The sequence below is a fragment of the Myotis nattereri genome (assembly GCF_964212035.1).
Source record: "Myotis nattereri genome assembly, chromosome: 12".
In the NCBI taxonomy this organism is placed as follows: Eukaryota; Metazoa; Chordata; class Mammalia; order Chiroptera; family Vespertilionidae; genus Myotis; species Myotis nattereri.
The window spans coordinates 53,200,454-53,215,032 of NC_138087.1; the positions used below are offsets into that span (position 1 = coordinate 53,200,454).

Here is a 14,579-nt window from a genome sequence, read left to right on the forward strand (position 1 = left end):
AAACTTTTATAAGAAGGTAAGAGGAACATAGCTGCTATATCTGACTTTTCAGTCCCTAATTAAAGTCTTTTTGAGCGATGATTTTAATATAAGAATCATCAACAATGCAGATTGGGTATATATTGTCTTAGGAGTTAACAATGAAACAGTTTTGATAATGCAATTCTATCATGGACACCTGATGAATGACAGTTACCAGAGTAGCTGTTACATGCACTTAAGTAGAGAGACTACAAGCAGAAAATAAACCCAAAGGAGAAAATGATCTAAAGCATTTTCTGAAACACACTTAAAATGTGACAACTGTGGTTCACTAAGAAATTGAGACAAACTCTCTTGGCATACAGCAACAACAGAATGGTTTGTTTTAAGCCAAGACTAATAGGGAGGGAGTCTAATAAAAGCATTGGGAAATCAAGACTAAAAACCACAAGTTTGGGCAGAGTTGTAGCAAGTTTTCCTTTTCACAGAGTGGAAAGACCAATCTTGCGCTTTCAAGGCCTCTGCATATGAGATTGGGGTTTCCGCTCCCTACTCCCATAAAAAAAAAAAATCTTTGTATGGGAGGGGGAAGGGGGATATGGCATAGAGGGGAACCCTCTCTCTGTGGTGAGTTAAACTCATTTCCTGCAAATTTTACTATAGCATATCTCGTTTTATTGCGCTTTGCCTTGCCTCGTTTCTTACAAACTGAAGGCAAGACCCTCCACTCGCTTTATTGCGGTACTCCTACCACGGTGGTCTGGGACTCAGCCCGCAACATCGCCGAATTATGTCTGTAAGGCTCTGTGAAAGACGCTTGCCTTGTCTCAAAGACCTCAGCATTACCAGGGAGAAGGAAGGAAAATGGGGTTCGCGGAAGTACGCAAATAAGCCATGGAGGAATAGAAGCGCTCTAAGACGGGGCTATGGGTTCAAAGGTAGGAGGACGTCTAGACTCAGAAAAGGCTTCACAGAAGCGGAGTTCGAGATAATGTCTGAAGAGGAGGCGAAGATATGGGGATGAAGGGTAAAGAGAGTGGGGATGCGCTCGGGCAACCCGGAGAGACCAACTCACAACCGCCCGCCTCTTCTCGCGCTCGGCGGGCGTCCAGCCTCTCCCGCGGGGCAGTCGCCAGGGCTCCCAACCAGGTCTACCCCCGCCCCGTCTCACAGCCCTTTCTCACCTCGGAGGCTTCCAACCTTCTCCACGGTCAGGCCTGTCTAAGGACAGAAGACGACGGGAGAGAGCCCCCAGGGTGGCGGCGGAGGTGCCTAGTCAACTCAAGAGCTGGAGGCAGCGGCCAGGCCGCATCCCCATGGTAACGCCGCCAAACTCGGGTTCGAACGCCCGCGCCCGTGCCCGGCGCTGGCAGTCCCGCATTGTCCTCCAATGGGCGTCCAGGGAACTCGCTGACGTTAGCCGTCATCTCCTCTAGAAGACCAATCAGGGGTCGGAAAAGACAGTGGGCGTAACCCTCAAGTTCCGTCTTTCAACCAATCGTTCCACTTAAGAGAAGATCTCGCGACGTTCTAAGAGAGAGAAAGGCAGCTTTGAGGCGGGTCGAGAATTTTTCTCCTTCAAATCATTGGTCCCCCAAAGCGCAGTCGCGCTCCCCGGATTGGTCGACGTACCACTCCCTGGAGTCTCCGTCCATGAGCCCCTCCTTCCTCCCTCGCTTCGGGTGAGTAGCTGAACGGCCCGTGTGGGTTTAGTTCTCTGCGGATCAACTGAGGCTCCGGCTCAGCAACGGACTAATCTCGCGTAGCTGCCGGGTCAAAGGTGGACGCGCGCTCCTCCACCTGGGTTTAGGGCCCAGCGCCCCGATCGCGTTCTACCTTCCCCTTCCTGGGCCTCAGTTTTAACCTTGTTGTTAAACTTAAAACCCTGCCTCCTTCCCCAAAGAGATTTTATATTTTCTAATTGCTTCACTTATTTATTTATTTATTTTTTAAATATATATTTTATTGATTTTTTACAGAGAGGAAGGGAGAGGGATAAAGTTAGAAACATCGACGGGAGAGAAACATCGATCAGCTGCCTTTGCACACTTCCTGCTGGGGATGTGCCCGCAACCAAGGTACATGCCCTTGACCGGAATCGAACCTGGGACCTGTCAGTCCTGGGACCTGTCGGTCCGCAGGCCGACGCTCTATCCACTGAGCCAAACCGGTTAGGGCTGCTTCATTTATTGAATGGAAAATATCGTGACAATTATAGCGGAAGTAAAGAAAGTCAAACGAGAGTCTCACTACCTAAAATACCATTTACTTTTTCTTTGTTCGGGCCTGGTTTGGGTCCTATGAACTTGTTAAACTTAGTATATATAAGTAAAGTAAAGTGAATGCAAGCAAACAGCCAAATGTAGACCACTAGTGCAGAGTTCAGGCAAAGAGCCACGATATTGGGAGTGAGACAGACACTTCTCTGAGTCATAGTTTCCTTTTTCTTCTTCTAAAAAAATGGTGGTAATGCCCCAGAGAGTTGTTGTGAAGATTAATTGAAACAATGGAGGTGAAGCACTTCGCACAATGCTGGGCAAGTAGTAACTCCTCAAAAAATGGTAGCTACTAACTTAATAGAAACAAAGAAATATACGAACCAATGGGCCATTAGACTTACTGTAATTGAGTACCCAATTTAGCTCAAAACTTGTTAAATAATAATTAAGGAAAGGATCCATTCTTCAAACGTGAAATTTCTTCATAGTAGCTATATTGAAAGGGATTTATCGTGTGGAACCTTTTTACACTTTTTTTTCAATTGATTTCAGAGAGGAAGGGAAAAGGAGAGAGAGAAACATCACTGATGGGAGAGAATCATTGATGGGCTGCCTCCTGCACACCCCCACCGGGGATTGTCCTCCACTCTGCAACCCCAGGCATTCCCCTTGACTGGGAATGGAACCATGACCTCCTGGTATATAGGTTGATGCTCAACCACTGAGCTACACTGGCCAGGCTTGTGGGACCTTTTACATGAGGAATATACATGGCGTGGTGAACAGTGTGTTTCCCAGCAATTTTGCAGAAAATATAAAAAGACTTTTTTAAGAAAATATGTTTATTGATTTCAGAGAGAGGAGAAACATGGATCAGCTGCCTTCTGCATGTGCCCTACTGGGGATTAAGCCTGCAACCCAGGCATGTGCCCTGACTAGGAATCCAACTGGCAACCCCCTGATTTGGTGCGTGGGACGGTCCTTAACCAACTGAGCCACACCTGCCAAGTTGAAAAGCCATTTCTTTATTCATCTATCAATAAAAGCTAAGCGCGTGCCATTAAAACACCATAAACCCTGTCTGGTGTGGCTCAGTTGGAGTGTCCTCCCATACACCCGAAGGTCACAGGTTTGATTCCTGGTCAGTAAGGTGCATAGGAGGGGAACTAATTGCTGTTTTTTACATCAGTGTTTCTGTCTCTCCCCCTCTCCCCCTTAGGTCAAAAAAGGCATGTTCTTGGGTGAGGATTAAAAACACACACACACAACAAAAATAAAAAAGCTTTCTGGTGATCTTTTATGATACAGGGATAAGAGTGACACATACATTCAGTACTTCTAATGTGTCAGATCCTATGTATACATTATTTTGAATTACAACAATTGTGAAAAGTAGGAGTTATTCTCATCTTACAAATGAGAGAAAATGAGGCTTAGTGAAGTTAAATATTTTGCTCAAAGTAGCACAGTTGTTTAAAGAGCTAGGTCTTTCTCACTGCAAAGACAGCCATGCTTTTCTGTGCTGTGCCATGCTATTTCAGACTGAAAGAGGATGAAAATGCTTGTAATAGCAGATGCACAAGCAGACTCACCCAAATGGAGTGAGGTGGGCTCCAGAGGTACCTACAGTGAGAGCAAAATTTTTCTCTAATGGAAATTTCCACCTTGGGAAATGAAGAGATGAGGTCAGAGAATCACTGAACTCTAGACCCATGTCATTTTACCTTGTGGTTAGTCTTTAACACTTTAAGTTCAACTTGTCCCAAACAGAAATCATTAGCTTACATTCTACTCCCTACTCTACCTACTTATCTTCTATAGTTACCTAAACCATACGTTCTCTCTCTCTCTCTCTCTCTCTCTCTCTCTCTCTCTCTCTCTTGGACAACGAAACATCAAATCGTGTTGATTTTCTCTTTGAGATATCTTTCAAATACATCCCTTCTCCTTTCTCACTGCCTCTGCCTTAATTTAACTCTATATCATTTGTCATCTGGACTGTTGGCAACGGGCTTGTAACCAATTGATCTTGCCTCTAATCTTCCCTTCTAATTCATTTCTACCTCCCTTGCAATTCATTTCCACCTTCATTGCTTCCAGACATGCTTCCAGAATGTCTTTGTAAAATGTCAGTCTGACCATATTATAGCCCTCATTGCTGTCAAAGGCTCCTCATTGCCTACAGAATATACACTAAGCTGTTTGGCAGTGGAATGCCATCTTGTGCTTGAGGGTCTTTGCCCTCCACCCTTTTACCTGGGCGCCCCTCGCCCCCACCTTTATTTTTCTGGTCAACTAGCCATCCTTCAAAATCCTTATAGGGTACCCCTTTGACCTAAAGGTAATCACTCCTTTCTCTTTGCTATCTTTCCAGCTTACACATACAGCTATGATGCCCAAAACACACTGGTAACTTGTCTGTTTAAATATCTTCCACTTTCACTAGGCTGAGAACCCCTAGAAAACAGGAGTTTTGTAGTACTCAGCTCCATATCTACTCTTCAATCCTGTTACATTGCCTGTCGCATGGGATACACTCAACAGATGTAAGATGAATAAACAAATCCCCTCAGGCTAATATTAAAATTCCCCATCCTTGCTTTCCAGAATTGTACAGCAGATGGCACTAATAGGCCACTAAACAGATTCCCTTCACTAGGAATGATTTTTGTCTCAACCTTGTCTGACTTTGTCCTCATCCTGGAAGCCAATATGCATGTCATTGCAGGTGAAATCTCCTTTTTCCTCCCTCAGCCAAATAGCAAAGATAGCAAGATGACTCAGCAGCTTGGTCTCCGAGATGAGAAAGTGGCAGATGTCCAGGGAAAGGTGCAGTTGAGGGAACATTTTCATTGTCTCAATTTCATCATGGTGGTTGGGGGCTTTTTTCTTTCCTGTTTTCTTTTTCTCTTTGCTGGTGTTGTTACAAGAGATAACTTTATTCATAGATGGGTGGCTCATTTCTGTCCACCCCTTTGGAAGGGGAGAAGGGAGTTGGAGAATCAGAGAAAAGACCATGATGATGTGGAAAATAAGGGAAAGCTGAGCCGTCACAGAGTTGCTCGTGGGCCGGCATAGTTGGGCCTCCTCACAGTGGAATGGTCTGGGCAAATTTTCTGGACACTAGCATCTTAAATTAGATGCGTGTGTGCTTGTCCAAGGCTAGCATCAGGGTGTTCCCAATACTCGGTACCTGGAAACCCCCACACTACTGGGTATGGTTTTGAACATGTGGTTTTAGGTTCCTGTTTCCTAGGAAAAAGCAGAAGAGGCAAAGAAACCCTTATCCAGAGAGGCAAAGTTTAGGCACCTCTGGCTACACTACCCCTCCAGGGTTGTCTTTGGGCACCAGGCCCTTCATTCATATACCCTTCCAACTAAAACCCGTTCTGTAGAAAGGATTCCAGCCAGACATCTTAAAAACTCTCCATATGAATATAGATCAAAGACTGGGAATTTTGGAATTGGAAGTAATTTTTATAAGTCATTTGCGTGTCCTCTGTCAGGGCCGTTTTTGCCCCAAGCCCTGCTCTCTCATGGTAAGGAGTGCTGTATAAGGAAAAAGAAGATAGCCTTTGGAGTTAGGCTTACTTGGATTCAAATCCCACCATTCACAGATAGGTATGCCTTTGGGCAAGTATTTTAACCTTTTTGAATCTCAGTTTCCCCATCATAAAATGAAGATAGTAATGCTTATCATGAAGAGTTGTTTTGAGCATTAAAAAAAGATACACGTAGCCCTGCCAGTGTGGCTTAGTTGTTGAGGATCGACCTATGAACCAGGAGGTCATGGTTCAATTCCCAGTCAGGGCACATGCCCGGGTGGTGGGCTCCATTCCCAGTGGGGAGTGTGGGGGAGGGCAGCTGATCAATGATTCTCTCTCATCATTGATGTTTCTATCTCCCTCTCCCTTCCTCTCTAAAGTCAATAAAAGCATATTTTTTGCCAAAACTGGTTTGGCTCAGTGGATAGAGCGTCGGCTTGCGGACTGAAGGGTCCCAGGTTCGATTCCGGTCAAAGGCATGTGCCTGGGTTGCGGGCACATCCCCAGAAGGAGATGTGCAGGAGGCAGCTGATCGATGTTTCTCTCTCATCGATGTTTCTAACTCTCTATCTCTCTCCCTTCCTCTCTGTAAAAAAATCAATACAATATATTTTAAAGCCAAACCGGTTTGGCTCAGTGGATAGAGCGTCGGCCTGCGGACTCAAGGATCCCAGGTTCGATTCCGGTCAAGGGCATGTACCTTGGTTGCGAGCATATCCCCAGTGGGAGATGTGCAGGAGGCAGCTGGTCGATGTTTCTCTCTCATCGATGTTTCTAACTCTCTGTCCCTCCCCCTTCCTCTCTGTAAAAAATCAGTAAAAATATATTTAAAAATATATATATATATATATATATATATATTATAAAATATATATATATATATATATTTTAAAAAACACAAAAAAACCCATATTTTTTAAAAAGATATAAAAAAAACAGGTGCAGTGTAATTGACATAGTGTAGATGCTTAATTGATAAGATGGTGGCATGAAACATTTTTATTAAGGGGACAAGTTGGGGGAGGATTTGGGGAGCTCTTTCTATACCTAAGGGTATATTTGAGGGCTTTGGGGTTGAGCTATGCTTGCAATAGCACTCAGATTAATTTGAAAACACGGACACACAGCACATCAGTATAGCCATTTACCTGTAAATTATTTTTTGGCACCTAAATCCTGAACCTCCTAGGTGTGAAGGAGTTATATATAGAGAGAGAAAGCCAAGGCACTTTTCCTTAGCTCCTGGAACCTCCTGATGACATCAAGGGGTGTTTTTTGGTTTTGTTCAGGTTATTTTAACCACCTAAGGCATTTTGCCACTTTTCTGAGGTGTGAATTGCCTGCTGTTGTCCTGGCCTGGCGTTCTCACCTCAGTGATGGCTGCAGGCATATTTGCATATTGGATGCTGTGTTCTTTAACCTCCTGAGATTTGAAATCATTTGAAGTGAGAGAGAGAGAGAAGCAGAGACAGAGAGAGACAGAGAGATGCTTTCAAACCCCAGAACAGTTTCAGCTTAGTGGACTCCAGAAAACCTCCAACAATACCTCCATTGACTTTTATGTAAATGGCACTCTTTAGAAAAACACTGGGCTATTTCCCAAATTCGCAGAACATTCCCTGAGCATTTGTTTGAGTGAGGTGTGGAGAGAGTTCTGTTGAATCAGTGAACATCTGTTGAGGGCTGCTCTACTAAGTCCCAAGGAGACAGAGCTCATGATGTGGCTCTTCCCTGCTAGAGCTAGAGATTTACCTTACTAGGTTTGCATGCTTGTGGCTTTGTTCTATGTCCACTTAGCTAAGCTGGAACTAGGTTTCCCAGGATTCCCTTCTGTATGGTTCCAGGTTAGGGTTGACTTTAAGAAAATTTTATTTGAGATTTGTAAAGCTGAAGTGAAGTAGCTACCAGTACACTGTGAAGGGGGCAGAGCAGGGTAACAGGCATGGTGGCAGTGCATAACCCTTGATACTGATGTGCGCATTGTTTATGCACAGCCCCTGAGGCCTGCAGCGCCACAACTCCACTGAATCTCCTCCTTCAGCTACTCTGAGTCCTGGGCCAGGTGTACACGCAGCTCTGTGTGTGGCACAGAGCTCCAGCTTCTGCAAGTCACCTGCGTCAATGAGCTTGCAGATGGTGAAAGGAAGTTGCAAGTTTCAGTTTGTCCTCATGAGTTCCACTTGTCCTTTTAGTTCCTATTTGTTCTCACAGGTTCCAGTTTTCCTTGCTCTCCCCCACAGCCAGCTTCCCTTCCCCAGTTGCTGGCCTGCTGACCTATAGAGACTTCAGGCCCAACAGCAGATGCAGATGCGGCAGCACTGCAGGGATTTCTCCCTCAACTCCCATCCAACTCCTTGAACAAGGTCTAGTTCCTATACTAAATCCTTAATTTTCTGTTGCTCATAGTGTTTGGCTTCTCTCATCAAACCCTATAGTAGAAATTTATTCAAGCCATGTGAAAGGCCCAGAAGATAGGTGACATCTGAGTTGCTTCTGAAAGAATGAGCAGAAGGTAATGTGTATGGAGAAGGAGGGAGAAATTCCAGAGAAAAGCTGGCTCAAGCCAAGCAACTGAAAGGAAAAATAGGAGTCCTGCCTTTCTAGAACTGTCTCAGACTTCCTCCATGAGTCGAGAGCATAGATAGAAAGAGAACATCTAATCCTAGCTCTTAATCTTAGCTCTTCTGGTCTCATTGAGATGGACTGTTGTTGGTAGGTCTGGGTTTTAGATGTTATCACTCCTGTGCATTGGTATCTACTGAGATACACTTTTGCTCGGGTTCACCCTTGATACTCCTCTAAGTCCCCTCCCCTTAGGAAAACATTGGCCTGTTTCCCTCTCCTCTCCTCGTTGGCTCTTCCATCTTTGTTTCCTGAGGCTGTGTTGGGATGGCAGTGGTGTGAAGGAATGCTCTGGGGCTTCCTGTCCCAGTCAGGGAGGGTTCTGTGCCTGTAGTCTTGGATTGCAGAGCTTATCTAGGGATTCTAACATTTATTCCATGGGAATCCACCCAAGGCAGGCATAAGGTGCCTTATACTTACTATAATCTACACTTATAACTTGCTAATACTTTCCAAGCATCTTGATGGGGCCTGGGGGAGAGGGGTCAGGGAATGGGATCAGACACCTGTCTCTGCCGATACCTGGAACCAGTAATTTGAAACTTTTATTTCTGGCTTCCAGAATGGGGAAAGCTCTCAGCATAAATGTGGAGACCAGTGAAATAGAACACAATGCTTAATAAAACCCGATTTCCATTTAAATGAATTTTTAAACTCAAACAGGATCACATTATACATACTATTCTAAAACATATATATATATTTTTAGTATGTCTGAAAATCTTTTTACAAGCAGCACATTGGCTCTACCTCATTTTTTTATGGCTTCATAATTTTCTTCCAAACTATAAAGGAAAGTTTATTTAGAAAGTGACAGGGGTAGTAGAAGGGCCCTTGGAGCTTAGGAGAAAGAGGGAGAAAGATACACACCATGAGGGGTGAAAGAGGGAGGAGAGGCAGGGGTGTGCTCTGGAAAAGAGAGAGCTTGCTCATAATTTTTATCATGTAGATATACTGTACTTTATTTCATGATTCCTTTATTGATGGATATTTGTTTTTGCCTTTTTTTCTTTTTGACATTTCAAACAAAGTTGTAATGAACATCCTTGTGTGTGCATTTTAAACATATATTTCTGTATGTCAGATGCCTAGAAATGGCATTTCTGGGTCTAAGGGAATATGCTATGTTTTGATATTCATAAGTAAATTGCCCTCCTGTGAGGATATGCTAATTTGCTCTCTCACCAACAGTGTATTATAGCATAGGCCATTTTAGAAAGCCCTTTTGAGATTGTTTCCAGTCCTTAAAACGCTCATTACAGGTTTGGAAAGGTCGCAGTGTTGGGCGTGTTTGGTTTTCTGGTAAGGAACTGCTGTTCCCTAGAGTAACATTACCATCTGTTGGCAGTCCTCAGAATTGCCCTGAAACAGGTTTTAGTTTGGACCTGATTTTTTTGCCTTTGATAGATGCAAGCTCATCTTGATTAAGCACCAACAAAGGGGCCATAGAGACCATCAGCTCCTACCCCAGCGACCCTCTCTGCAGTTAGCTCTGCTGTCTGTGAGTACCAGCTCTTTCTTTGGCCCTGGAATCTTGCAGGTGAGGCCCTGCTGACTCAGGCCTCATCCTGCATGGGACACTCTCCCAGGCCTTCGCTGCATTTGAGACATTTAGTTTTCTTTCAGTTCTGCCATCCCACCCCAGGACCTCTGTCTGTACTGTTCCTTCCACCTGGAGCACGCCTCTCTCCTCCTTCCCTTTGCCAACTTAAGCATTTACTTCTCTGTCAAACATCCCTTCTTCCAAGAATCCTTCCTTGATCCCTTAGACAAGGTCAGGTTGCTCATCATACATTTTTCTTTTGTAGGACATACTTTATTGGCAATTATTTTTTAATTTGCTTAATTATTTAATTAAAGCCCTCCTCTTCCGCTAGAATATAAAACTTGCCGAAACCGGTTTGGCTCAGTGGATAGAGCGTCAGCCTGCGGACTGAAAGGTCCCAGGTTCGATTCCGGTCAAGGGCATGTACCTGGGTTGCGGGCACATCCCCAGTGGGAGATGTGCAGGAGGCAGCTGATCGATGTTTCTCTCTCATTGATGTTTCTAAGTCTCTATCTCTCTCCCTTCCTGTCTGTAAAAAATCAATAAAATATATTAAAAAAAAAACAAAAAACAAAAAAAACTACATGAGGGCAACGGCCTAGAATAGTGCTTAGTACATAGTAGGGACTCAATAAGTATTTGTTGAATGAACAAATGGCACAGATTTTTCTTAACAGGGTCTTAACATAAAACATCTTCCATATTGTTGTTACCTTGATTACATGTTCCCCTTCAGATGGTGATTTTTTTCCAGTTCTGCAGATATTTCTACTGTTCTCCCTTCCTGTCTTTTGTTGTTGTTGACATATTTTTCTGAAATAGAAGAAAAGACTACATGAAATGGAAAAGACTAAAAAGTTTAGTTTTTATTGTATTGCTTATTATAAAATTAGTAAATGTTCTCTGTAAATTTCCAAACAATACGGAAATACGTGGAGTAGAAAATGAAAGTCTCCTCATAACCTCATCCTCCAGAAAACACTATTGATGATGTGTCTATCCAGACATTTTTCTATGCATATTGAAATTTATTTACATACCAGGCACTGCTCTGAAGCACTTTATAAAAGTGAAGTCAAGCAATCCTCACAGCAACCCTTGAGGCAGAACTATTATCATCTTGTCTTACAGATGAGGAAACTGAGGCTTAGGAGGAAATTGCACAGTGAATAAGTAACAGAGCCCGAACTTGAACCCAGGCTCTAGGTTCACTCTGGACCACCATGCTAGTTCCACCTCTGATGAGGTGGGAGACTTTTTACTATGTGTGCCCTTTTTGAGCTTCAAGTTTTAAACCATGTGAATATATAACATTCCAAAACATGGATAAAAGACTAAAAAATCCATGACAAAAAAAGTGTACACAAGCTACCTTTCCTAAGCGGCCCCCTTTAAGCCATCAGATACCACACTGTTGGATCTCTTTGCTCCAGAAACTCAGGCTGGAGCAGCCGTGGGCAAACTACGGCCCGCGGGCCGGATCCGGCCCTTTTGAAATGAATAAAACTAAAAAAAAAAAAGACCGTACCCTTTGATGTAATGATGTTTACTTTGAATTTATATTAGTTCACACAAACACTCCATCCATGCTTTTGTTCCGGCCCTCCGGTCCAGTTTAAGAACCCATTGTGGCCCTCGAATCAAAAAGTTTGCCCACCCCTGGGCTGGAGGCTGAGGAGAATGGGATTGTGGGTTTGATGAGAATATTGTACTGCATCTCTCCCATTCCCAGCATCTCTCCAGTCTCAGTGGGTTTGCTTCCAAGGATCTCTTGTCTCTTAACACACATACCAGCCTTTGTTTTAGACTTGGAGGAGTTAGGATAGAGCCACACTGACAGGGTAGGGCCAGCGTCCTGCAGTTAGACAAAAAGGCCTATCTCTGATTCCTGGTTTCCCCCCATTGGCTCTTGGCATTCTGCTTTTTTCTGTAGGTGATGAGGTCACTGTTAGCTGGTCTGTGCTACTCCCCAGCACCAGAGTGCTGCTCCCCCAGAATGGATCTTCCTGCTTTGTGTAACTTCCCAATGTCCCCTTCTTCTTTATTAAGTTCTCAAATAGACCATGGCCCTGAGAGCATGTGGCTTGATCATCTTCCGAAGACGCCTCATTCCCAAGGTAGACAACGCTTCAATTGAGTTTCTACTGCTGCAGGCATCAGATGGCATTCATCACTGGACTCCTCCTAAAGGTACAAGTACCCAGAGGGTCCCAGGTTCAATTCCAGTCAAGGGCTCATGCCCAGGTTGCGTGCAGGAGGCAACCAATCAATGATGCTCTCTCATCATTGATGTTTCTATCTCTCTCTCCCTCTTCCTTACTTTCTGAAATCAATTTCTTAAAAAAAAGAATGAATTTTTAAAAATTTGCACATTTGAGTTTCACTAAGGAAAGACAAGGTGACAAAATGGAAAGAAATGTTACAAATACTATTTATAGAAATAGCCACATTTGCTCCTGATCTCCTATGTCACACTGAAAGATTTCAAAGGACCCCTCTGAATTTTGGGAGGCTTGGGCCTGGGGGAGAAGTTACCCTGTTAATGTTGATGGGCAGAATGCCGAATAGCTGATGTTGGGAAGGTGTGCTTAGAGACTCCCACACACTTCTGAGGGAAGGTAAGACATCCTGGATCAGAGTCACTTCTGCCACCACCAGCACCCCCCTCACCTTCGTCCTTTGATGCATTACCTACCTGTGTTTGTGAGGTGCCATATGAGGTGCCATACAGAGAAAATTCTCCAGAAGCCATGAGCTCAAATGGTCTTTAAGTACAAACTGCTGGTTGCTTTCTGTCGGAGCTGTGCAGCAGCAGCTGACTCAGGGCAGTGCTACGAGGACCCTAGGAACGAGGAAGACTAGAATATAGCCCTGTCTCCCAACAAAGAAGGGAACAGCTAACAATTCCTGCTCCCCATGAGCTCCTAAACCAGGAGGCCCCCAGCAACTGCCGGAGCCATGTGTTGACAGAGGCTGCCAGACCCCTCCCAGTCCTTCTTGGCTCTTCTGGGCAAACTGAGAATTTGCAGGAAGGGCCTAGCGGCAGAGCTGAGGGCTGCTCCCAGTCTGCAGAGCTTCAAGTTCTCCTACAACAGTTTCTTGGCAACTGTCTGCTCGGGTTTAGGTCTTGCCAACAAATTTTCTTAGAACTGTTTCTCGGCTTGTCCTTAGTCTAAGTTCCCATCAGGACTTTCCCTATGAAACTGGAATCTGGTCTTGCTCAGTTAGAAAGATGAAAACAATTTGGAAAAGCCTTGATAGCTACTTGGAAACAGCTGCTGATGCTGAAGTACATGGTTTTGAGCCTGTCTGTTGGCCTTGGGACTTTAGAGACCAACTGCAGACAGTGTTAACTCCTCACTGTGGATTGAGGCAAAGTGCTCACTCTCAGCTGGCTCCCATCTGCCAAGAAGGGACTGCCCCTCCTTGGGAACATCACTTTAAGCCTTAAAGTTTAAGGTCTCCAAGGGAAAGGTCTTCCTAAGCATATGGGATGAGGAAAACTCCAAAGAATAAGAAAGCAGAGGTCTGAGGGAGGCCATCTCTCACCATCAAAGGAGCAGTGTTCTAGACCAGACTTGCCAAGTACATGGTCTGTTTCTCTGTAGAGAAGATGGGGTGAGGAGGAGGGGTTTTCCAGATACTGCAGAGCCAAACACTACCTGCCCTGCACCCTATTCCTAGGCGTGTTCGGATATTACCAATCTCTAGCCGCCCTTTAGCCTAGCAACAGCTAGAAAAGTCACCAAAGATCCCATCTTTAAACCATCTAACCTGGAAAATCCAGCTTTGTTGAAGATTATCTCCCCCTCCTCTTTCTGTTTTCTCCTAACCAGGCCATGTGGAACCCGGAGAAAATGAATTGGAAACAGCTCTGCGGGAGACTCAGGAGGAAGCAGGCCTAAAAGCAAGCCAGCTGACCATCATTGAGGGGTTCAGAAGGGAGCTCAATTATGTGGCCAGGAAGAAGCCTAAAACAGTCATCTACTGGCTGGCAGAGGTGAAGGACTATGACGTAGAGATCCGCCTCTCCCACGAGCACCAAGCTTACCGCTGGCTGGGGCTGGAGGAGGCCTGCCAGTTGGCTCAGTTCAAGGATATGGAGGCATTACTCCAAGAAGGACACCAGTTTCTCTGCTCCACAGTGGCCTGAGCTGAAACACAGTCATTTGCCTCAGTAGGATCCTTGAGGGCCTTTCTGAGATGAACCCACCTTCAGCTCCAGGGAAGGTTGTGCTGGTCTTTGGCTCATCATAGCAAAGAACAGATAGGTTAGTAAATCAGCCTTGCACACTCAGAGGCGAGCAGGCAAAAATCTGAGCTGGGTGGAAAGGAAGGTAGGAGGAGTTTAAAAAAAAAGTGCATCCTTGTACAAAATAAACCTTAAGCAACCTATCTGTCCTTTAAGCTGCTGTATTTATTTCTTGGACTCCTGCTCTTGGTGGGAGAAACACTAAAGTGAATTGGAGCTCTGGCCTTAGCCAGAAGGAATCCTGTGTCCATGCAGTGTACCCCAGAGAAGCTAAGGGAGTGGGGCTCTCCTGCCTCTGGGACTCCAAGCACTCTCACCCCACCTCCACTGAGACTTTTCTACCTGTAGTCAAATGGGATATGCAAGTGAGTGGAACTAGAGCACAGGAATGAGGTCTGTTTGGCTCACTAATG

The 14,579-nt window shown here is 44.7% G+C and overlaps 1 protein-coding gene across 2 annotated transcripts; it reads left to right on the plus strand.

Annotated features, from left to right (window-relative positions):
• Window positions 1–1,492: 1,492 nt before the first annotated feature.
• Window positions 1,493–14,315, plus strand: NUDT2 (nudix hydrolase 2). 2 transcript variants are annotated; one of them, XM_081103689.1, is made up of 3 exons: window positions 1,493–1,664; window positions 11,964–12,104; window positions 13,751–14,315. In XM_081103689.1, the coding sequence occupies exons 2-3, from the start codon at window positions 11,978–11,980 to the stop codon at window positions 14,065–14,067; spliced, it is 444 nt and encodes a 147-aa protein (XP_080959815.1). In that variant the 5' UTR covers window positions 1,493–1,664; window positions 11,964–11,977; the 3' UTR covers window positions 14,068–14,315. The 2 variants fall into 2 exon arrangements, with proteins under 2 accessions (XP_080959815.1, XP_080959816.1); XM_081103690.1 differs by lacking the exon at window positions 1,493–1,664 and adding an exon at window positions 9,804–9,869.
• Window positions 14,316–14,579: the final 264 nt, after the last annotated feature.

What these genes read in the sequence shown, in the direction of transcription:
- NUDT2 (XM_081103689.1), top strand. Translation starts at nt 11,978, where the DNA reads ATGGCCCTGAGAGCATGTGGCTTGATCATCTTCCGAAGACGCCTCATT. An exon ending in TCACTGGACTCCTCCTAAAG is followed by an intron (nt 12,105 to 13,750) that starts GTACAAGTACCC and finishes TCTCCTAACCAG; the next exon opens with GCCATGTGGAACCCGGAGAA.